The sequence below is a fragment of the Pseudonaja textilis genome, chromosome 11 (assembly GCF_049901715.1).
Source record: "Pseudonaja textilis isolate UNSWEBS1 chromosome 11, rPseTex1.2, whole genome shotgun sequence".
In the NCBI taxonomy this organism is placed as follows: domain Eukaryota; kingdom Metazoa; phylum Chordata; class Lepidosauria; order Squamata; family Elapidae; genus Pseudonaja; species Pseudonaja textilis.
Genome location: NC_142000.1, coordinates 21,632,770 through 21,656,597, shown reverse-complemented (window position 1 = coordinate 21,656,597; position 23,828 = coordinate 21,632,770). Strand labels below are relative to the sequence as shown.

General features: G+C 50.7%; 1 protein-coding gene across 1 annotated transcript; it reads right to left on the bottom strand.

Moving 5' to 3' along the window:
- Positions 1–4,688: 4,688 nt before the first annotated feature.
- On the bottom strand, positions 4,689–23,204 carry ZNF469 (zinc finger protein 469). Its single transcript, XM_026719831.2, is given in 3 exon segments — positions 4,689–10,902; positions 10,904–19,192; positions 23,121–23,204. Coding segments are annotated over 2 exon segments (12,480 nt in total). The 5' UTR covers positions 18,989–19,192; positions 23,121–23,204; the 3' UTR covers positions 4,689–6,507.
- Between the last annotated feature and the right edge of the window lie 624 nt (positions 23,205–23,828).

Below are 23,828 nucleotides of genomic sequence, written 5' to 3'. Positions count from 1 at the left end.
AGACCCCAACTCAGAGATCAGCAAGGAGTCCGCAGCTGCTGCTCCTTGCTCACTCACCCTTATGGATGCCTTCTGCCAAAGGCATGGCTTGCTTGCCTAGAGAGCGACTGATGCAGGGGCCCCCCCAAGCTCGGCCGCTTGAAGACTTGTGGACTTCAACTCCCAGAATTCCTCCTCCTCCAGTCACGCTAGCTCAGGAATTCTGGGAGTTGAAGTCCACAAGTCTTCAAGCGGCTTAGTTGGAAGACCCCTTGCTCTAGACTAATGGCTCTTGTACCATCAAGTCAGTGTTGGCTCTTAACCACCATCAATACCCAATGGGAGGATACTGGAAAAGATTACCTAAAAATAGATCTGGGGGCATCTAGAAACAAATGAAAGTACAAAGTAGAAGCCAGCCACCGGCTTTTTCAAAACAGACCGTGCCAATCCAATCTTATGAAATTCTTGGAGAAAGTGACTCGTAGACCAGCAAAATGCTGTGGACGTAGTATGCCTAGGTTTCAGTAAGGCATTCGGCAAAGTAGGTTAGCTAGGGCTAGGCAAATGGGAGGTAGACAGCATCACCACCAGATGGATTTGTAAATGGCTGACAAAGAAGAGACTCAACAGCCACTTGTCTCTCATAGAATGCCCTGCTTGAGCAAGGGGTTGGACTAGAAGACCTCCAAGGTCCCTTCCAGCTCTATCCTTTTTGAACCATGTAAACAGACCTTCTCCAGGAGGATATATCCCCAAGCTGGTCCTTTAGGTCTTCCGATGGTGACCCCATTGCCATGGTAGCCAAGTCCATCTGGCTTCTGCCCAAACTCTACCATGAGACCTTTCTCAAGAGAGCTGCGTGAGCCAGATCTTCCCATATATACAACTACCACACACACACACACACACACACACACAAAACTTCCATGACCACAAAAAAATAATATAAATCCTTTTCCCTAACCGCCATTCCACCACTATTCAAGCCACCCTCATCAAGACATTTACAGAAGAGCCTCAAGTTAGATGATCTCTTTGGAGGCCTTAAACGAAAGCCCTCAGGTTGAAACGGGACAATTTGCTCATTTTAACGTTGGCTGCAGCCCCGTGATGGGCGCATTCAGACAGGTGCGAAGGCTGAGGTTCCCTCCCGCTTCTATATGAATGCAGCCCAGCCAGGTCTAAAAACGTGAGAGAGAGAGAGAGAGAGAGAGAGAGAGAGAGAGAGAGAGAAAGAGATGCGGGCGGGGGAGGGGAGAGAAAGAGCAAGGATGCCCCCGCATCAGAGTGCCTTGTCCTGCTTGACTGTGTCTGTAGAGAGATTCATATTGCACTCCAATAAACAGAATGTTTTCCCGCAGACTGAATTACGTGCCTGCAGAGGAGAGATAATACGCAAGCCATCGCCATCCCCATTGTGTGCAAAATGGCATATTTTTATGGAACGGTGTACATTTGTATTAGTGCCAATTAATCAGGGAAGATATTAAGAAAGATCCAGAAAGGTGGCTGGGAGGAGTTGGGGGGGAGCACGGAAGGGGAAGAGCAGATTGGTGGAGCAGGGGACTGTCTTAAGGCACAGAAAGAAATGGGAGAAAATGGCTGAACATTGGCCAAACCCAACGGACGGCAATGGTCAGACCAGGATCGGAGCAGGTGAGCTGGTGCACAGCCATCTCCATCCCAACTTCCTGGCAAGACTTCAACTCCCAGAATTCCCCAGCCAGCATGAGGTAAAGGAAGAGGGTGCTGGGGGAAGGGCAGGAGTGGGATTCTACTGGTTCTGTCTGGCTCTGTAGAACTGGTAGCTCTGAAGACCAGCAGACATAGAACCGGTTCTATGTCTGCTGCTGTTTTGGCCCCCCTGCCTGCCCGGGCTCTTACCTGACCTTTATTTCCTGTTTTTTCAACCGTAGCTGCCGTGAGAGGCACACCTGCGGTTGAAAAAGCAGGAAAAAAGTGCTTTTTCAAACACTGCTTCCCTGCATGCAGCGCTTCTCAGCTGTCCAGGCAGCAAGCTGACGAAGATTTACACATTTGCGCAGTGTGCAGGGAAGCCCATCGTAAATCACCATACCGGTAGCTAACCCTGTCGGATCCCACCCCTGGGGAAGAGCCTTGGCAAGGACAGGCATGTTGGAGTGTAGACAGTAGGTGAAGATGCAGCCTTCACATGGTCAGGGACACTCTTTGCATGGCTGAGGGCAGAGCCAGGGTTACTGCAGATTGGGAAGGCAGGGAAGGATGTGTTCTCCTTCCAAGCACCCCGCCTGCCTTTTGGCTTCCTGAAAAGACTATCCCAAAATACTTTGGGGAACAAATGGACCCTGGAACTGCTCAGGAGGGTCATAATAGTTCAGTCCCTGCCAAATCTCACTCATCTATTGGATGGAAGGCTGAAAGGGCACACTGCGAGAAGAAACAAAAATGGGAATCTTGGATCTTGGATCCTGAAAGGATCAATCAATAAAGAGGGTGAAAGGGTCCACTTCATCCCTACGATGACATTGGATGAGTCGCTTCCAAAGGAGAGGGATTGATGGAAAAGGATGGAGAGGAATGGTCCGGCATGTAAGAGGCAAGCCTGCCCTCTGCTGGCTGGGCCTCCTTCCGAAAGTGCCGAGACCCAGCCTTGGCAAGGGGCTGGCGCCCACTTTGCTAACACCACCCCCAGAAAAATGTGCCTGCCTCTTTTCCCTGGCCCACCTGTTGGGGAGCCGAAATGGCCTCTTTGGATCTCTGTCCTTGGAGAACGATGACCCTTGGAGGCATGGAAGTGGAAGGAAGTGGAAGACATTAGGATGCAGCTGTTGAGAACAATTCAACCTCTTCCAATCATTGCAGGATGTGCGAGGATGAGGATGCCATGGAAGGTGGGCCTGGTCCCTCTCCAGGGGCTGGGAAGCTATTGGAGACCTCAGAGAACCATTCCTGGTCTGGTTTCTTCTAAGGCTCTTCTCCAGATTGTCTTACAGAATCCCAGGGTGTCCCTTCAAACATGTTACAAATGCCTCACTCTCTCCTCTATATGTGCAGATGGGTACATACAGGAACAAGGATGTACTTGTTGCAATATGACATGGGTTAAGAAGAGTCCAAGACACAAATGAGATGGCACGGGACTGTTTAACTGAGCCATTGTGAAGAGCCTGGCAGATGTGAGAACCAGCATTTGCCCAATTACTAGGAAAGGTTAGCTGGCGATCCAAGCTGGCGATCCTTACACCTCTTGCCCCCTTCGGCCAATCCTTATGCACAGAAGTGCTCATATTAATCTGCCTTTGTTTTAGTCTTCCTGCTTTGCTTCCTCCCTGGAATTACAGCACTGGCATCCTGCTGTTTTCTAAGTGGAGCTCAGCAAACTTGAGGGCTTTAGGGAACCGGGCCTGACGAATGGACTGGACTTTTTCCTTCCCCAAACAAGAGCTGAGATCTAGACCAATGACTTGCGATCACAAGAGGGCCTGGAAATCTCCCTATCCTGGATCAGGTGATGAGAGAGACAGACCTTGGAGGGATGGGGGAAGGAGGAGTGAATGACCCTGGATAAGGGTTGGCCAGTGTGGAGAGGGGATCCCAGCTGCCCCAAATGTTGTGTGAACACCCCAACACAGTCTTGAATTCCTGTTTCCTTTGCCTAGCGGACGAGTACTTCTACTCAGGGGTCCGTAAGTGGAGACTATGGAGAAGGCTTTCAGGCCGGGCAGCTCCTTCTGCCTGGTGGGTGTTACGAGCACGAAATCAGACAGGAGGAGCAGGAGAGCCATCTGCCCTCCCATCTCACTGGCTGCTGAGAAACAGCCTTGCTAAGCCCCCCTTTCCAAACACTTCGTACATCTAAAGGCCAGAGAAGGCTGGAACAAATAGGCACAAACCCTCCTTCCTTTGCTTGGCATCTGTGCTGCGGTTTAACAAGGGGAGGGGGTCCTTGGGGGTTGTCCAACTTTCCAGTTTCTTGCTCAAGCCCACGGCCCCCCTCCAAAATAGGAGCCCCTTTTCATTTCCTTGCAATCTTTCCCAGCTCTTTCTCCCCCTCCCCTCCCCTCCCTAAATTAAGCCATCCTAATTATTTTCAGACTGCTTTATCTCTGCTTTGCAACGCTCTGCAGAAAGACCAGGCGGTGAGCACTTTCAGCCGCCATAAACAAAGGGACGGTTTGGGAAACAATTCTATCAATTAATCAAATTAAGCCTGCCGCTTTCGTTACAAGCCCCAAGTGGCCGGATCCGAGCCCAGAGTGAGGAGTTATCTCTGCCCGACAGCGTTTAAACGTTTCGGTGGCAGTCGTAATAATGAAAGAGATCCTATTTCTACGACTTGCCTGTGCCAACCCTGAATCTTAGGGATGTGGCCGCAGACGTCACCCTGAGGGCGTAAAGAGAGGACCAGGGTGGTCCAGGAAGATCCTGGCCTTTGCCCAGGAGCCAATCGGCAGAGTTGGAAGAACGGCCTGCAGCCCCAAAGGTTGCAGGCTGCTCCTGCCTGCCTGCCTGCCAGGTGGATGCCAGAAAGAGGGACATGCAGGAGCCGATCGGAGAAGGGCACCCCCACGCGAAGACAGCCTCGTGGCTCGCTTATGACAATGGAGTCTCAAATTTCTGTTGTTAAGTGTTTTTTTTCTTCTTCTTCCACATTCATGTAAAATCTCCTGATAGTAAAAAAAATATATATTAAAAAACAAACAAACTTCACACAGACCGGCAAATTTCTGGGAAAATATTGGACTATATTTGAGAGGATAAATCTCAGCCCCATTTTACAGTACCATTCTTGTATGCGCATCCCTTATTTTATTTGGCAATATTAAAAGAAGGCCCAATGGGCACCCGACCAACATTATAAAAACAGTCCAAATAGTCACTTTCCTCTGCTTTCTCACAAATACCAAAATAAAAAACTTTTAACATAATGCATTGCACCCAAACATATAATCAAAGTATTTTTTAAAAAACAGTGAACTGTAAAGGTAGATATTAACAAGATAACGTCATGTAATTCCTTTAAAAAAAAAAAGACCTTAAAAGCAAACATTATTTAGTCTGCAAGACATATGCAGAGTATTCTGGGGGAGAACCCCAAATTACTTCAGTGCGCTGTTCTGCTCTCTCTTCCCCACAGAGGTCCCAAAAACAGTCCAGAGCAGTGTTTTTTGGACTTTGTCAACTTTATGAGGTACAGACTTCATTCCCCAGAATTCCCTAGTCAGCTATGCTGGCTGGAGAATTCTGGGAGTTGATGTCCGTACCTCATAAAGTGTCCAACGTCAAGAAACGCTGGCTCAGATCCTCCAACTCTATGCCGAGAACAATATCTCAGGATTTAAACCTTTATAAAACACACTGCAGAGTTGTGAGCAGGGCAATGTTTGAAAAACACCCCCCTGCGTGTCAGTTCATAAAGGCCACTGTTCCTCTTTTACCTTGTGTTTTTGTGTGCATGTGTGTATGCTTGTGTATGTTCCTGTTAGAATTCACATTACAATGAAAAATAGCACCACTTAACTGCATAGTATAAAGCCATACCAAGTTTAGCAACTACCTCGATACAGAAAGCCTTTAAAAACAATAATGTTTGGGGTTTTCTTGTTTTTGTTTTGCTTTTCTTTTAAAAAAATCTCTCTCTCTCTCTCTCTTTTTTCTTTTTACCCAAGGAAAGCCTTACTATGTGGGGCAGGAGTGGTCTTGGCACAGTTTTCTCACTGGAAAATATTAAAACAATATTTTTTTAAAAAAATATTTAACTCTGTCATACATCTTCAAGGTGCAGTTTAGTTAGGTTAAAGGGCCCACACCCCATACTCTTTTTTTAAACAACAACAACAATAACAACAACAACATTTCAGCAACATCTACACAGTGGTCTGAGAGAGGTGAGAATTTCAGAGTCTCTGGAATGAACAAATTCGCCCTCAACGCAACCTTCTTGGGAAGGGTTGTCTGCCAAAATGGTGGCCTGTTTATTTTATAATTATTTTTCAAAGTATCTTGTCTAAGGCTGGTTCCCAATTAAATGAAATCACTCAGGATTATTTGTGCAAAGCCTCCAGGAGGAGGAGCGGGGGCACCAATGCTTCCTACAGTGTGCTGCACCTCACGAACAAGGCAGTCTCTGGTATGAAGTTCACGTCTTCAAATTCTTTATCCAAAGATAAGAGAGACACCGACCTGAAAAAGGGGCCGGGATTTGCAAGCCACCCTTACGACCTCAGTACTTCTGCCATAAAACATTTCCTCTTGACACTTCGCTCTGCCCAAAGCGATTACCGTTTTTAGTCCGTGAGAACGAACCATCGGCAACATCAAAGTTCTAGCTTTTGCATGATAAATCAGGTGAATTAAAGTAGATTAGTAAGACATAAAGCAAGAACAATTTGAGAGTCTGCAGTGCAAGTTCATTTAAGCTAGACGGAGAAACCAAGCTACATAAATGAATGTAATGCTTTGATAATTTCTCTTCCCCCCCCTCACCCCACCCCCCACCAGCCCCATGAAAGCAGCGAAGGATCACGGTAAGTCACTCATAAATTACTCAGAAGTATCTCTTCTCAAAGGAATTTTAAAACTCGTTAATTTCTGCCCAAACAGTTGGTTTAGGAGGTGAGTTTGGGACTCAGCTGTCCTGTAACTGTGGGAAGTGGGGACTTTAGCACCTTGGACAGCTCTGCGGCGGTTCAGAGAGCCGGGCAGGGAGGCAGAGGGGTCTTTGGTTAAGAGGGGGTAGAGGGCTTTGCTCCCCAAGACCTCCTTCTTGCGCCTTAACTCTCCATTGGCATGGACGATCTCCACCTTCTTCTGGAAACCTTGGTCAAGCACCAACTTTCGAAGCTGGCTGTCCGTCACAGACACCTTGAGTTTAGGGGCCTGTTTGTTGGCCTGCGTGTCCCTCCGTCGAGAGGAAAAGGCCAATGCCTCAGTAGTGGGCCAGTCAACCTTCTTGACGTGGTCGGCCTTCACAGAATCTTGGCTCCGGCCTTTCCGTTTTTTGCTGCCATCTCCTTCAATGTTCTCTCGGGAGGCCGAGTTTCCCCGATGGGAGGACTTGTTGTGTTCCTTTGGTTTTTTGGAGTGCGGGCCGGCCAGCCGATTTGCAGTCAGTCTTTCTGGGAACTTGTTCAGCTCAGAATGGTGGTTCTTTGACTGAGCACTCGCCGCTTCGCCACTCACAGGCCTGACCAAGTTGAGTTCTGTCTCTTTCGTGCCAACACCGGAGTTGGTATCTTTGGGGTGAGCAGCGGTATCCCTTTCTGGGAAAGCTTTGTCTTTCAAGAGTGGACCCATCTGAACTTCTACTGCACCATCGATGTTATCAGCATTGGCCTGACCACCGATGACCTTCTTTGAAGGAACTTCCTTGGCAGGCTGGTTTAGCATAGATGATGACGCCCTGTCCTTGAGAGGTAACTCATGGAAACTGGTTTCTGGCAAACGTAACCTGCTTACAGTCTCCTGAGGGGCTGTTCCATTCAAATCAGGATTGCTGCTCCACTGTATTTCAGGAGACCATTTACATTCTGAAGACCCCAGATTTTCAGGAGAAAGCTTGGGCACCTTGCTGGCAAGATCTTCTAAATACGGGCTCTCCCAGGTCCCTATATTGTGTTCGACTCTTCCGCTAACTATGGCCTTTTCTGGAATGTCGTGTTCCTTGTTGTGCTTCTCAGAGAGATAAGCCAGAGACAGCTTTCCCTGGGCTGCAGTCATCTTCCTAGGTGACACACTGGCAAGATCACTGCTAAGTGCATCAGGTGAGTTTAAGAGAAGCATTGGGTTGTCCCCTGGGCTCTCCACATCTGCCCATGTTTCAGGAGAAAGTGCAGTAATGTGTTCTGGGCTGCTTGGGTCATCTTGGGGCTCAAGAGGAAGGGATGGAAGTAGGTGGTGAAGTGGAGATGTCCCCCTTCCGGCCAGGAGGCTAGAGAAATCCCTTCCTGGTCCTTCCGTTTCCATAGGGGGCTGAGCTGAAGGGGGCATGGCCAGGCTAGTGGCTGTGGACAGAGCCTCACCAGCAGATGGCAGAGCCTGACTACCTTCTTGAGATGCTTGGGCCCCATCCAAGTGCACCGGCAAAGCCAGTTCAGGAGAGTTGTGGTGGTGGGACACCTTCTTCTTCTTGGCTGCTGGAGCTTCTGCTCTTGCACGGGTCTCCTCTTTGAGGTCCTTCTTCCCATGTTTTGCAAAGGGCCCTGGCCGCATCACGCCTCGAAAACGGAAGGTCTTGCTGCTGCCCACCAGGTGCTTCTCCATGTGTCTGTCGTACTGTTCCTTTTTGGAGAAGGTGTAGTTGCAAGTGCTGCATATGAAAGACTTCTTGATGACGTGCATGACATCTGCACAAAGCTCACAGGCATACAGAGTGGTGTGCTTGATGTCGGCTTCTTCAGCTATTTCATGCTCTTGGCTAAGGTGGCTCCGGAGCTCTTTGGTCTCCTGATAGAACATGGGACATTTGTGGCACAAGAAGATCTTCTGCAGGCTATGGACCACGAGGTGCCGCTGGAGTTTGAAGGGCTTGGGGAACTGCTTCCCACAGTGGTGGCAGTCTCGGGAGGGATCTTTGCACTCAGGGTGAATGGGCACCGACTTCTGGGCCCCTTCGACCTTGGGAACGGGATCAGGAGACGGAACGGCTGGGACTTTGAGGGAGGCGATGGGTGGCCGGATTCTGATGGGGATCTCCGGCAAGTCTTTGTGGACCGCCGGCTCTTGTCCTGAAAACTCTTTGGGACCTTTGAGCTCGCTGCCAGCCGGTGCTCCGTTTCCCCCTTCGGCCTGTCTGGGAAACCTGCTGGGTTTTCGGCAAATGATGGAGTTGAGGAAATGCGTGACAGCAGCATCCTCTTCACTGAAACCCAGGCCCAAGACTGACTTCTGAGCCTGGCCTTTGCGGGCAAACTGCGTGGCGTGTTCTCGCAAGTGTTCGTTGTACATCCAGACCTCGGAAATTTCCTTCAGGCACATCCCGCAGGCCCAGAGGCCAGCCTTGTTCTTGGCGTGTTTCTCCTTTAAGTGGTCCCTCAGCTGTTCCCTTGAGCTGAATTTCCTCTGAACACACATGTAGCATGTTGGTGGGGGGGAAGGATTATGGCTGAGCTTGTGAAAGTCCAGTTCCCCTAAAGTAAGGAACCACTGGAAGCAGACTTTGCATTTGTACTGCTTGTCTTTATTCTTGAGGTTTAAATCATTGCGGGTTTTCCCCGTCTTCCCTTCTTCTAGCTTTTGTTTCACGGGCTTGACTCGCAACAGGGATGTTGGCTTGGGACCTAAGGGGCCATCACCACCACCCTTTGTGGGACTCAGTTGATCTTCTCCAGTGGGGCAGAAACAAACATCCCCCGTCTCAAACTTCATGTTCAACATCTCCACTTCAATGGTAGGAAATGCAGAGGGTGTTTTTTCTTCGGTGCTGTGGGGTTTTTCTTTCAGGTCAGGCAGTTCTGGGTTGTCTTCTGCTGCTGAATGCGCACAAGGAAGCTGCATGGACGAGTCGCATGATGGCCCCTCAGCAGAATTATTTTCTGTTGCTTTCTCAAGGTTATCCCAGCTTTTAAAGCATGGAAGAGACCCTGCGGGACTCTCTTTGCACAGAAAGACACCACTGTTTTTCAAATCATCACCATCATCTTCCTTTTGCCCAGTATCCAGTTGCAGGGCTGTTTCTTTGGTAGGTCTGGAATTAACCTCACCACTCGTGGCTTTACTCCCATGACACATGTTGAGCATCAAAGCATCATCAATGGAAATTGTGTCATATTCACAAGGATCTTCCCGGGTAACACAGAAGGAGCTGTTTTCGCCAAGATCAGAAGCCATGCGGATCATAAAAAGATCTGGTGTGCCATCTGGTTTTGCAATGATTTCTGAAACAGCTTTAGGCTTTTTGGAGCGCTTCCCATACACACGTGTGCATTTTCTACGGGCAAACTCATCGTTTCTGGGGAAAAGTTGTGAAAATGTGGCATCATCATCAAACAAGCTCGGTAGATCTGGTTCGACTGCAGGCTCAACAGCAGGCTCCTCCTTCGGTGGCTGTGGCTCTTCCCTCTTCCAGGGCTCCGGAGTCACAAAACAAGGGGCATCCAATGCTTTCTCAGATGTGGGTTTAGGAGAACCTGTTTCAGAAGCGGTTCCAGGAGGACAAGGTGGTGAAAAGGGATTGGGGCTCGTGGGATATACCAACGGGCTATTCTGACTGGTACATGTCACCTCTTCTAACAGACGCTTCTCTGATGGCTTCTGGTTCGGTTCATCCTCACCTTCTTTCACAGATCCACTGGGCCAGCTCTCATGGATATTCTCTAATTGTCCCAGCTCTTCTCCTTCTTCTTTATGGCTCTCCACGTTCTGAGGAAGCTGTGGTTCAACCGTCCTTTGAGCTGAGGGCATTTTCTCACTGATGTTTTCTAATTCGTTTGTCAAGGACTGCTGAGGAAGCGATGGCAAAGATACCTTGATCTGCTCTTCTGAGCCTTTCTCAGGCTCTTCAGTGATGGTAGTCAGAATGTGGTCATCGGTGATGCCAGTGGTGTTACCATGAACTGGAGGGACCTCAGACTCCTGAAGAGAAGAGGCAGTGACCTCGTCCTTGCCTGAGGTCATTTTTGTTTGCCTGGGTTTTTCCTTGGTTTTTCGCCTTGCGTAGCTACTTGATCTTTTGGTATGGGCCACTCTGGTTAGTTTTTCTGTACTTGTGTTTTTTCTAGACTGGATTTCTGACCCATCTGATTTCTCGGCTTGTGAGCTGGTGGGTTGTATTTCATCTGTCGTTTGGAATTCATGAGCTGTGTCCAACGCAACAACATTTGGGCCATTGAGTTCCTTGCTAATACCTTCTTGGCCCTGTGCCTTTGGCTCGTTCGTTTGCCTTCTGGAGGCCTTAGGAGAAGACCGGCCTACAGCTTTTGAAAGGTCTGAGTTACTAGGTTTCTCTTGAATGAAGCACTTCACACTTTTCTTGGGAAATGCTTTGTCTTGTCTTTAATGCTTTTTCTAATGGGGCTGAATTGTTGTCAGGTAACACGACGCCATCTTTTTTCCTCTGATGTTTCACGGCTCTGTGTCTTATCAACCCAGTTTTGGATCTAAAAGAAATGGAGCAAATATCACAAGCAATTTGCAAGCCTTTCCTCTTCCTTGCTTTGGATTGTCCAGGCTTAGAATAATTTCTTAGGGTTTGATCCTCAGGAATGGATCGTTCCATGCAGTCAGATGATTGTTTCGAATTCTCATTTGATGCAGAGTCCTCCTCCTTCAAATTGCTTCTGTTTCCTAGATCCTGTGAGTCACTTGAGGATCTTCTTGGTGGAATCCGACTAGTGTCATCAGCCATTTGAGTCAGAAGGATAACTGGCATCTCTTCAACATTGACATCTTTCTGGAAATATTCCGACTGACACGGATCTCTACTTTCTTCCTGGGGGTCTCCTCCAATGTCCTTTGCCTCTTGGGGTTTGGATGTTGATGACACATTTTCATTATAGACTCCACCTCTCAGCTCAACAGAATCTATTCCTGATGGAAGTGGGGCGAGCAAGATATCGTGTATGGAGACTGCCTGAGGACCCCTGGGTTCCTCCCTCACGGAAAACATGCCTTTGTCTTGATCCGGCTGATACCCAGGGAGCTCTTCAGGACGCTTCCTGCTTTTCAGAGGGAGCCTGCTGGGAGATTTGCAGCCACTCACTTGCAAGTTCAAAGGTCTATTTATTTCAGCAGCAGAAGATGCTCCTTTGTTGGAGCAGAGAGATGAGGAGTAACCCAGAGGGACATTCTTCCGGGGTTCCATCAGGGCATGGTTGAGGTCTTCAGCCAGGGCACCAGGCATATCTGGGGGCAGGTGTGAAATGGCATCACAGGAGGGGAAGAATGGAAGGGCTTCTGCACATCCCTTCGGTCTGGGTGGGCTCGGCTGAGGAACTGCCGTCTTCTTCTCGACAACGGAGGGGAAGCCACACATAAGGAAGGCAACTTGCTGACTTGCGGCAATGATTTGACCAGGGATCTCTTCCAATGGAATCCCTCCGAAGTCAGCGCCTGTAGCATTTCTTGTTTTTAGCACCTTTTTCTGATCAGCAGAGCCAAGAACCAGAGAAAGTCCAGCCTGGGAGGCTTCAGCATAGTAACTGACTTGCTTCTCCGATTCATGACCTTCCGTTGAATCCAAGCTGTTTGCTGAAGAGAAGTCATTTCTCTGCAGGAGATGAACACGCTCCGTTTGGCTTTCAGGGGAATAGATGGGAGTCAACGACATGTCAAGTTGCAGATCTTGCAGCTGATCTTCACTCTCTTCCACCTGGTGGACTTTGTCGGCACCCAACTCTTGGTCCCCAGAGCTCCAAGAAGCGCAAGAGCCCACCTGGGCTTGGAGCACAGCAGATAAAGCACCTCGTGGTGTTTTCTTCTCGGGCGACCAAGGGTTTAAGGGGGATTTTCTGCAGTCTCCAAATGCCAAGGTCTTCTCTTCTTGATCCTCCTTTGCCAGTCCTGTAACTGGACTCTGCTGTGTTCTTCCCCCACTTAGCACCGAGGCTGCTTCTGAGTTGCTGAGTGGAGAGAGGTTATCGGACTCCAGGGAGATACCCTCCACACACATGGCGTGGCCGTCCACTTCCAAACATTCAACCTTTAAGTGCTGCTGCTGGACAACTTTAGAGTATTGTGCTGGGTTCAATGGGGCTGAGTCTTTGGAAACATCTGAGGCACATTCACCAAAAGGCTCTGTCTCTTTCTCTGGCTCTGAAAGCAGTTTGGTTGGAAACTTGGCAGTCTCTTTTAACAGATTCTCTCTCTTGTTCTCCAACCCGGGGCCACTGGTGACTTCTTCATTTGGCTCTTTGTCCATAAGCTCCTCTTCTGGCTGTGGAGGAAGGCTCTGACAGGTGGGCAGGTGGGCCCCAGGATGCTGAGCTGGGAAGGATGAACTCACCAACTCTTCCTCATTGTTTTTGACTGTCCTGGCCACGAACAACTGCAGCTGATGCAGAGGGTTACCTGCTTTCTCTTGGGTGCTGGGCTTGAACCCAACGTCTCCATCCACCTCCTTGGAAAAAGTCAGCACATCATAGTGTGGTGTGTCTCCATTGTCACCTTTGGCACTGAGCATTAAAGTCTGGCAAACTGTTTGGCTCCCAGTCTCGTCATTATTACCTAGATGCTCATCTTCGTTGTTCTGGAACAGAGTTGTAGTTTCTAGCTTTTCAGGTGGGTGCTTTTCTGGATTTTTGCTTTGTGCACTAGAAGACAAGTTTTCGTCTGATTCTAGAGCATCCACACCCTGCAAGTCAAATTCTGGATCCAACGGTGAGACGTCGTGGCCATACGATTCTAACTCAGTGGGGCTACCGCCTGTTTTCTGCTCTGACAGTAGCTTTGGGAAGACATCCGATCTCAGTGACAAATTCTCATGTGGATTTAAATCCCTGTCCTCCAGAGATTCGGGAAAGATTGAATCAGGACTTTGTATAACCTGTTCAGCATAGTCTGGAGCCCTGGAGCTGTTTGACACCTCATCCAGGCATGAATCTGGAGGGATTCTAGCAGGCGCATTTTTTATTCCCCCAAAGTCAACTTCAGCGGAGATTTCAATATCCTTCAGATTTCCAGCAGTTTTGTCTTGGTGCCTTTGGGGGCTAAACGTACCTACTAGAATCAAACCCGGGGCTGACCCTAATGGGCTGAAGGACCCTGCACACGGCCAAGGGGCGTCGGGACTCCCATATTTGGTCTCCAAAGCTGAAGGGGGCCTTTTCTCACTCGCTATATTTTCACAGCTAAATGGTTCCGTGGGAAGGAGCTTGCCATTCTCATACCCAGCCTCAATTAGAAACAATCCCTCTTTGCCCTCTTGTTCCTGGTCCAGCCTTAAAGACAAAAACTCATGAGCCGATTCTTTCGCTTCCAGGCCGAGGTGATTCGCTGAGGCCTGGTCTTCATAAGACGCCTGCAGAGGAAGCTTGTTTGCTTGCAACTGGCTTTCAAGCTCGGTGACCAACCTTTTAATCTCCATCTCATCCTCGGACAGGCCACTCATGAAGTGCACGTTATACTCAGAAAGCTGGTCAGATAGAGACAAAGGGCTGATGTTGCTGGAAGGCCTCTTCGCTACTGGTTTTTCAACAGGCAGTCTAGGAATCTGGGGCGTACCTCCTGGCAAAATGGGAGACACGTCCTCCATCAGAGTCCAGTCCTTTTCTGGCAGAAAAGAGGAATATTGCTGGTCAAAGGGGATTATCTTGCTAAGCGGATGACTGGCACACTCAAAGGGGATGTAATTATCCTTGCTTGAAGCCACGCTATCATATAAGTTGGCATCAAACTCCACTATAGGGAATTCTAAAAATGCGGATGATGAATCAAAATGAAGTGGTGCGGAGACCTTACTCTGGACATTATCCGATTCACAGGGCAGGAGGCCATCGTGCTTCTCTTTGAACGAGGGCACATCAAAGTCTCCCTGACATAAGTAGGCATTTTCGTTAGGGGAAGGTCCCATGGTCAGCCGCCCTGAGAACAGACTTGGGGTCTCGTAGCTGTGGGATAATTCTTTGCAGTCATAAAATGCATTGGCGGCATCCAGAAATGTGTTGACACTTTTCCCAGAGATCTCTCGGCTCCCAGGATTGTCTCCGAAGCAGCTGATCGGCATAATGAGTTCCTGCCGGTTCTTCAGGCCCTCGAGGTCCACTTGTTCATAGCTGGTGCTCTCCTCACTGGAAATGCTGTGCTTGCCCACGGAAGGAGAACCGGTGGGTTCTTCCGCTGGGTTTTTCAAGATCCCTCCTTTACTGGCAGCGTATGGATGGCAGCGATGGCCCTCCGCCCCACCTGTGTCTTTTGGCGTCACCCTTGGATTTTCACGGTCACCGCAGAAGGCCCCATGGTACTGGTCAGAAACGTCAGGAGAAAGAGGCAGAGTGGGACCTTTCCCAGCTGTGGCCTCAGAGTGACATGACATCTCTCTGCTCTGTGTGAGATGTGTGTCCTGGGGAATGCTTGGGTTGTCTTCCTGGAATTTCTGTTTATCTACTGGCTGAGTTTGAGGTGGGTCAACCGTAGTTGGCTTTCTAGGCAAGTTGGAACTCATACCGTGGCTTCTTCTTATAGTTTCGTTCTCAGGAACATTAAGGGGTCCGACACATCTGGAAATTTTCAGGAACCGTTTCCTCTGTTCACTCTCTCTTTCGGTGTCTGAATCCCCCCTCTCAGTGCTCTGGGGGCTGTTGCTGGTCTCACTGGACATGCTCAGACTCTGGCAACTGCTTGTGGAGGACCTACTGCTTCTCCTCCTCACTCTTGCTGAAGGAGCACCTGTCCTTTGCAGCTCCTTGCTTGCAAGTCTTTTGGGTTCCTCCTCTCCTCTTCTGGACCCATACCTCCATATTGGCTCTGTCCCCTTCTCCCTTCCTCCTCTTCCTTGAGTCCTTCTGCTCAAGCCGCTTCTGAGCTGTCCACTGAATCTGGAGCCCAGCTTTCTCCTGCAGTGTCGCTTGGCGTACTCCACCCTCTCGTCATCTGATTCTGACATGTATTCATACTCGCCAAATTTGTTGTCCTTCGTTTCTGGAAGCAACCGGTTGGTGAACAAGGAAAGTGACACCGCTTTGCTATTCTGGCTGTGCAGTTTATGGAATTTGTTCTTTTGCTGGACAATTTTCTGGATAAGCTCCTTGCTCCAACTGCCACTGCGTGGCTTCCTCTTCTTGGCATCTTTCTTGGACAGCGTGGTGCTTTCTGCCATGCTGTTAGTACCACCAGTCTTGAGTTCACTCCTTGGAGAAGCACAGGGAAGGTTCTTGGTCTGCCTCAAGTCTGACCTAGTTTGGCTCCCCTGCCTTGTTGGCAGGAAAGGACCACTGCTGTTCTTCTTCCCTGCTTTGCACTGGACACTTGCGTCTTCTTCTTCTTCTGCCCCAAATATTGATGGCTTTGGGGCTTTATTTCGAGGCGGTTCTGTGCTCTTGAATGTTTCGTGTCTTTCTTCTCCAAAGTCTGAAAGCCAGTTTGTTCCTCTCTCTTTAGGTTGCTTTGATGTCTTACTTTTGGCCAACTCCCCACTAGGATGGTTGTCACAGCAGTTGAGCATTTTCATGCTTTCATCCATACCTACGTGTTTGGCTTTCTTCCCTAAAGTCAGGCTTTCTTTTGCTTTGAAAGGTGTCCCAGCGTTAGTGGTCTTCACAGATACCAGGTCTTCATCGGCAAACACATCTATGAAGCTGCTGTCGATTTCAGGGTTATCCGACTGGTACCCCAGTCCATTCAGAGCTTCAGTGATCAAGCTGTCTAGTTTAGCATCATCGATCTCCAAGTCAGAAGTGTTGAGTGGCAAGAAGTTTCCAGGAAAGCCATTGAGCTGGTTCAGTTTCAGAGGATCATCTTTGGATTCTCCTTTACCTTCTACGTCCACCAAGAAGTCCACAGTCTTGTTCAAAGCAAGCAGTTGCAAATGAGGGTCTGAAGGGAGAAGCATCCCCAGGCTAGTCGGGCCGTGCTTTGCAGGTTCAGGAGAGGCATGATGTGGCTTCTTGACTTCTGCTCCTCCGGAAGAGTCCTTGGCCTGACCTGGGAGGACTACGTGAGAACCACAGAACTGACGGTGCTCTAAGAAAGACGAAAGGTTGCTGAAGTTCTGATCACACTGCTTGCAAGTCAGGAAAACATCCAGCTGGTCAAGACTCGTGCTGCTCAGTGAGCTGGCCAGGAGGTGACGGGAGGAGGAATATGGGTAAGGTGGTGGAGGCAGCTCACTCTCAAAACCCTCCGGGCACCTTTTGGAGGCATCTACATTGGGTTTTTGGAAATGACTGTCCACGGAGACGCCCTTGTAGAGGAGTTCTTGTTGAAAGGCCTTGATAGGGTTGGCCACCTGGTAGGGGACCGAGCTGGCACCCAGCAGCTCCGAGGCCTGGAAGGGTTTCCTGCCATCCTTTGGGTGCCCTTGGTGGTGGAAGAAGGTGGAGGCAGCCAAGGCAGCTTCGTCTTCAAAGCTGTGGCCAGGAGGGCTGCTGGAGGTGAGGGAGGGTGAGGAACAGCTGCTGTTGAGGTTGGGGGTGGGGGACGAGAGAGGAGACCCCTTTGGGGATGGGGCTAAGGTGGATGGTGGCAACCCTAAACTGGGACTGGGCGGGTGGTGAGATGGGATGGGAGGCCGTGCTGGGCTCATGCTGAGGAAGAAAGCCTTGCTCTTGGATGTCTCTCCTTCGGTTGACCCTTCGAAACAGAGGCTGCTGGCTGAGCTACAGCTCTGGTGGGCCAGGTTCTCACCCCCCAGAGCTTTACTGGGATAGCTGGTGGGGCTTTGGGGCAGTTTCTTGCTTTCCTCCCATTTGGAGGTGCTGAGAGGGAAAGGGAGCTTCTGGCTGGCCAACTTTCTGGACAGCTCGAGTCTGTTCTGGCCGGGCACACCAGAGGTGAGATGCAGGTGCTGCCAGGCCCTTTTGCCAAGACCCGAATGGTACCCAAAGGAGACCTGGCTGCCCCCTGGACTGGGACACCCCGCTGAGCTGGGCTCCAGGGGGGAATAAGTCTTTTTGCCTCCCTCCCAGGCCTGCAGGAGCTGGGGGTGTGCCTGAACGCTGGCAGGAAGGCTCTTCTCAAAAGGCACCATGCTGGACGCTTCATCGGAAGCCTTGCTCTGAAAGTGCACTTGCGGGAGAGTAACTGGTAGCCCGTTCCTTCGTAGAGAGCTGCCTACATCCAGTATCCTTTGACTAGCTACGCCGTCCTTGGACAAAGACGGATGCCTCTTGCCCACGGCCTTCGGCGTACTCGAGGCATGTAAACTGGGCGGGAAAACAGCTTGGTTTTCTTGGAAAGTGCTTGGGATTTGGTCAATAGCACCAGAAGGCGAGATAGCACCATTATGGTCGGCGGAAGGCCCATTCCTTCCTTTGTAGCACGACAAGTGTCCCGGCGCCTGGGGCAGGTGGAACGGAGCAGGGGGAGGGGGAGGAGTCAGCCCGTAAGTCCTGCTCTCCACATTGTCATAGGAGCCGTTGCCACGAACCTCCTCCTTCCAGTCCCTGGAGGAAGAATGGAAGGCAAAAGCACCATGAGAAGCCTGGCTGGTGGCCAGCGAGATGCTGTTGGCATAGTCTTGGGGGTGAGCCTCCCCTTGGAACGGATCTGAGGCTGAACTGTGCAAAGGGGAGAAGGGGTACTGGAAGGACAGAGGCCCTAGGCAATGCGTGCTTGGCTTGGGGGCCGGGAGCCCATTATTAGCACCAAGGTAGCCTTTGTCGGGGGAAGGCCACAAGTTACTTCCATTGGCTTGGAACTCCAGGTAAGGGAGCTGCCCTTTGGTGCCAGGGTTTTCAGGGGGATCATTAACCAGTGGTTGTATCTTCGAACCATGGCCTGGACATGCAGTGATGGCTTGTGAGGTATAGTTGCTGGAGATGTGGCTGGTGGGAGCCTCTGAAAAACAGGGGCCAAAGCTCAGCTCTTCTTCGGGGAGTTTCAGGTCTCTTTCGGGGAGGCTGGGCTCGTGGAACCTGTTGCTCCCCAAGGCCGGCCCTCGGTCAGCTTCCACCTTCTTGGGGGGCATGATTTTCTGCTGGGGGTAAGCAATGCCAATGGTGGGATTGGGCCTGGCATTGTTGAGGGTGAGCCGGTAGAGTTGCTGATGGCTCCGCTCGCTCCTCCCTGCCCTCCGGCTGCTCTTCTCTCTTGCCCGGCTCCTTCCAGGGGGAGAGGGGGGGTTCCCTTTGGTGGCACCCCATGGGCTGGCCCCAGAAAACCTGGGGTGGGGGTTGAGGGACTTGAAGTCTATTTTGCCTGCTTTCTGGGGGCGGATCACCGCTTCCCGCTGGCTCTGAGGCTCCTTCTCCTTGTTGCTGACCACGTCGGCCCCACGGTGGCCCCCACTTGGCCCCTCCAACTCGGAGCTGTCAAGCGGCCTGCTTTCAACTTCACCCGGACCTTTCTTGCTGAATGGTTCGAAGCCGAGCACTTTGTCCTGGCCGCCAGACTCAACATCACGGGTGGCATAAACATGCTGGGTTTCTCCCATGATGTCATGAAGGACCAGGTTCCGCCAGAGCCCGTCTCCTTCGCCTCCTCAGCCTAAGGTCTCTCCATCCCTTGGATTCTCTTTTCTTCTCCGGGGGCTGGGAGGCATCTCCGCCTCTTGGGCCGCTCCTACGTCCATCGTGGCTGCGGGAGAGGCTCTGCAGAGGAGATGCCGGGAGGACGCATCATCGCATTCCGGCGAGACCTGTAAGGAGAGAAAGTCCACGTGAGCCTTGGGCTTTCAGAAGGTTGGGGGGCCACATGAAATTTTGGATTCGCAACACTCAGGCATCGTTCAGAGCTTAAGCTCCGTTTTCTGACTGACCCCTGGGGAAAGAAGTCAGGCAAAGAGTGACAGGCTCTTGGACCAAATTCACATGAGATCCAATCTGGGTCGCTCACTGGGACCAGAAGTTTACTCTTACGAACTTTCGGACTCGTGCTGGAAGAAGAAGTTCCCTGAAGATGGGCTCCAGCACGAGTCCAAAAGCTGCTGGTCCCAGTGACCGACCCAAATTGGACCTTGCAACGTTATCACCTGGGACAGGTAGATTTGCCTTGTTTCATAATTCCACACCACCTGCTGGCCCTGCCATTGTACAGACGGCTTTGGACACAGGGCAAGATGCAAACCTTAGTCAGGGAGGACTCCCAGCTGAGCGGATTGGGCCAATCCAGGAAAGGGTGGTTTATTCCATTTGAACCATGGAATAAATAAATAAACCATGGGTGTGGGTTTGGACTAGATGACCTACAAGGTCCCTTCCAACTCTGTTAATCTGTTAAACCATGCCTAGGTTAACTATGGCTCAGCCTATCCTATCTAAGGAGAGGGCAACGGAGGTACTGATAGCTGGTCCGAAAGCAGTACTTTGAAAGAGCAACGAAGGGGCTGAGCTGGAGAGAGAGAGAGAGAGAGGCCATTGGAAAAATGGGACCGAGCTGGCAGGGGGCCTTCTCTCCCCCGCAGAAGGCATTTCTCCTGGCACAGCGGATGACAGGCGAGTCCTGCCTGCAGGCTTATTGTCAGGCGCAATCTCTATCTCCCAGCTTTGATTTCCTCGACTGGGTGGGTTTCTATCTTTCCTGCTCCCCCTCTCCCGCCTCCCCCACATCTCCTGCCAGAATGCTCCTCCCTGATTTCTGGAGTTGGCACTCTTGTCTTTCGCTGGCAGCCGGATGGCAGCCCTGAGCTGCCAGCTGGAGATGGAAGGGCACGATAGAGAGCGGGGGAGGCTGGGCTTCCCGTGAGGGCCGTGTCATGTGCCCGGATCTGATCAAATTGGCACATTCAGGAAACTTGGGACTTGGGAGAAAGGAAGAGGAGAGGAATTTTCCCTCCAATCTTCCTTTCCAGCAATTCATTGAACTCTTAAAAATAAGCCAGCCATTGCTAGAGAGAAGCACTTTATTTTTTTATTTTCGGCTCTCCCTCAAACCCTCTTCTATGCCCCTTTGAGGACCCATCGCTTCTCGTGTACTTTTGAATAAAAATTCTACATTTTTCACGCTTGCTTGCCCAAACGAAATTCCAGATGGTGAGGGTTGGCAGCAGAGAAAGAACCCGAGATCCTCCTTCCCGTTAGCCAGCATAATTCATGGTTTATGCCCCAGTGGAAACAGGAATGGTTAGCCCGCTCACGGCTGCCCAAATTAAAATTACCATTGCAAGGATTCTCCTGGCCAAAATTGGCCAATTGAGGCCAGAAGGGCTGCCCTTATCCTAGCTAGCCTTAATCAAGCTGCAAAGAGGAGACATGTTGGAAATAGTTTAAAAAATATGTTGGTATCCAAGAAATGTACAACGGTTACATCACAGACTTTGCATTAGTTCAAAAGGAACCAAAACAAATAACTACTTGGCTTCAGATTCAGGCACTGGAGTCCAAAAACTGTCTGAAATGGGAACAGGGCCGAAATAAGCATAGACAGTAAACAGGAAAAAGGTCCCAGAATTATTTTTTTAAAGCAAAAATAAAAAATAAAAACAGAGGGAGGGACCGAAGCCAAGCCCAGGAATCTGCTTTGAACTAAGACAAGCTTCTTGTCCATCCAAGTCCTGCAGTGTCCACTCCGCCCGGCTGCAGCTTCTAGCACCACGGAAGACCTTCCTGACTCCGGCAAGCCATGATTTAATACAAGCCTCCTGCAAACCAAGCTGGAGCTCTGCCTTCAGCAGCATCTATCCCGCTTTCCTACTCACCGAAGGCCGCGCAAAAGTTGATTTTTAAAATATTAACCTCTGGATCCAACTTGCTCTAAAGCTCCTGGAAGCTTCCGCTGCCAGACCTGGCTCAGAACATCCCCAAACCTGGTCTCGCTTATCAGCATCCTGCCTCAGGCTAAGCCATGGATCGGTTAACTGGGGTTCTCTGAACCCTCCCGGAAAGGTGAGGCTGGACAGCATATCTTGAATCAAATTTGTCGCATTTGGGCTTCGTGCAACGTGTGAACCAGATCGCAGACAGACAGCGGTTCAAAAATCTCTGGGGCCAGGATCTAACTCGGCCAGATGTCTGACCTCAATAGGTCCCTGCATCCAGGGGTGTGATTCTACTGGTTTGGACCGGTTCTATAGAACCGGTTGTTACGATTCTGTGCAGTTCGGAGAATAGGCAGTTCGTGACCCGGCTGGCCCCTCCCCCGCCTGCCCAGTCAGTCCTTATTGCGCATGCCTGACATGGCTGACTGCATTCTCCCGCACCCAGTCACTCCTCAGGGTATTTCTTTTTCCCCCTCCTCCTGAGGATCAGCTGTGCTGGGATCCCCCTCTTTGTTTGACTGCTTCGCCCAGGAGCCTTCCCGGAGGCCCAGGAAGCCAAAAAACGGGGTGCAGGGGGTGAGGTTCTGCAAAAAAAGAGAGCCATGCCCACCTAGTCGCTCCCACAGAAGCGGTAGTAAAAATATTTGCATCCCTCGGCCTCAGAGGTGGGGATTCAGCCGGTTCTGACCAGTTCTGGAGCGGAAATTTCGAGTCGTTCGGAGAACTGGCAAAGGCCCCCTCTGGCTGGAGACTTTACAGTATCCTTCCCCTGCCACGGCCACCAGGTCACGGCTACAGAACCGGTAGTAAAAAAAAATGGAATCCCACCCCTGCCCTGCCTGCACCCGTGGAAGGAGAACTGAAGAGAAACGGCCACGATATCTGGGGGGGGGGCACTCAGGGCTAGTTCAGAGGGGGAAGACCCCCTTCCCCTCCCTCCACTTCCTCACCCCTGGGGAGCAGCCTCGGCCATCAAAGGAGCCCTTCTCTTCCCTCAATCCCAAACCTCTTCTAGCCACCCTCCCTGCGGGCCTCCCCTGCCACCTGCCTTCCTAGGAGAGCAGGGACCGGCTCTTCCAGCCATAAATTATATCCAGGCAGGTTAAACAGAAGCTTTTGGACTCCAAAACTTTGGCTTACGGTTATGAAAAGCTGCTTCCCCTCCTGTAAAGGGCCGTTCCCAACCCTTCTGTGGTGTCTAGACAGCTTAAACGTTCAGTTTCTCCTTCTTCAAAAGGTCCCAGAGGGTTGTTGTCGTTTTTTAATTTGCAAAAAATAAAAGGGAATGAAGGGAGGAGGAGGAGGAGGAGAGAGAAAGAGAGAGGATGAAAGGGGAAAGAAAAAATGTTTCCAGCCATCTGGCCAGGTGGATTAAAGCAGCAGAGAGGCAGGATGGTTTGGGCTAAAGTCTTTATGGGTAGTCCTCGACTTACAACAGGTTCATTTAGTGACTATTCAAAGTTACAACGGCCCTGAAAAGGGGGACTTATCATCGTTTTCCACACTTAACGACCGCTGCAGCACTCCCCATGGTCACATGTGATCCACATTTGGATGCTTGGCAAATGATTCATATTTATGACGGTTGTAGCTTCCTGAGGTCATGTGATCCCCTTTTGGGACCTTCTGACCAGCAATCGGGAAGCCAGATTCACTCAATGACCGCGTTGTTCACTTAACAACAGCAGCGATTCATTGAACAACCGTGGCAAGGAAGGTCGTAAACATGGAACAAAACTCACTCAACAAAGGTCTCGCTTAGCAACGGAAAGTGAAAGAGAAGGGGTGGCCGGGGGGGTAACAGGGGAGGGGAAAGAACCAAAGTGGGAGCCCCTCCCCAAACTCCCTCCTCCAGGTCAGCGGGCGATACCTTGGGAGGCGGGGGTCCCTCGGCACTTGCAGGCTCTCGGCTTCACTTCCCGGGAAAGACGCCGTTCTTGGCTGCAAGGGAAGTGGAAAATATGTCAGGAATTTTCATTGACCAGGATTGCAGCCACCGATCACCGCCTCCTCTGAGCCCCAAAGACGGCGGGGGTGGGGAAGTGGGGGGCGGGAGAGTCCATTCTCCCATAGCCGCACAGCTGGACCTGCCAGGAAGGGCCCTCAATCAGAACCAGAACAGAGCATTTTAGACAAGGGGCTGTCCAGTCTCTTCTTAAAAACCTCCGGTGATGAAGCCCCCACAACCTGGGATGGGGAAAGGCAGAAACTGGGCGATCCCGGCCTCGAACGCCCCACTGAGCTGGGGGGGGGTCGGTTGTGAGTGCAAGTGGTGCCGCAGATGAGCTTGCCAAGCTGGGTGCGGCCACCGAAAAAGGGCATTTCAGGGCAGAGGGAGGGAAGGGGCCTGAAGCCCCTGCGGTGACCCTGGCAGACCCCACCCTGACATTGTTGCTGTTTCATAGGTTTTTCCATGTGGAAAGGCTCCTCAACTTAACCACCATCGGTTTAGCAATCAATCAAAGTTACGACGACACTGTGAAAAGGGACCTGCAACTGGTCCTCCCGCTTCTGACGGACGAACAAGCAAGCAAACTCCGGCATCTGTTCGGGGAAGAACTTTGAGGAGAAGGAAGCT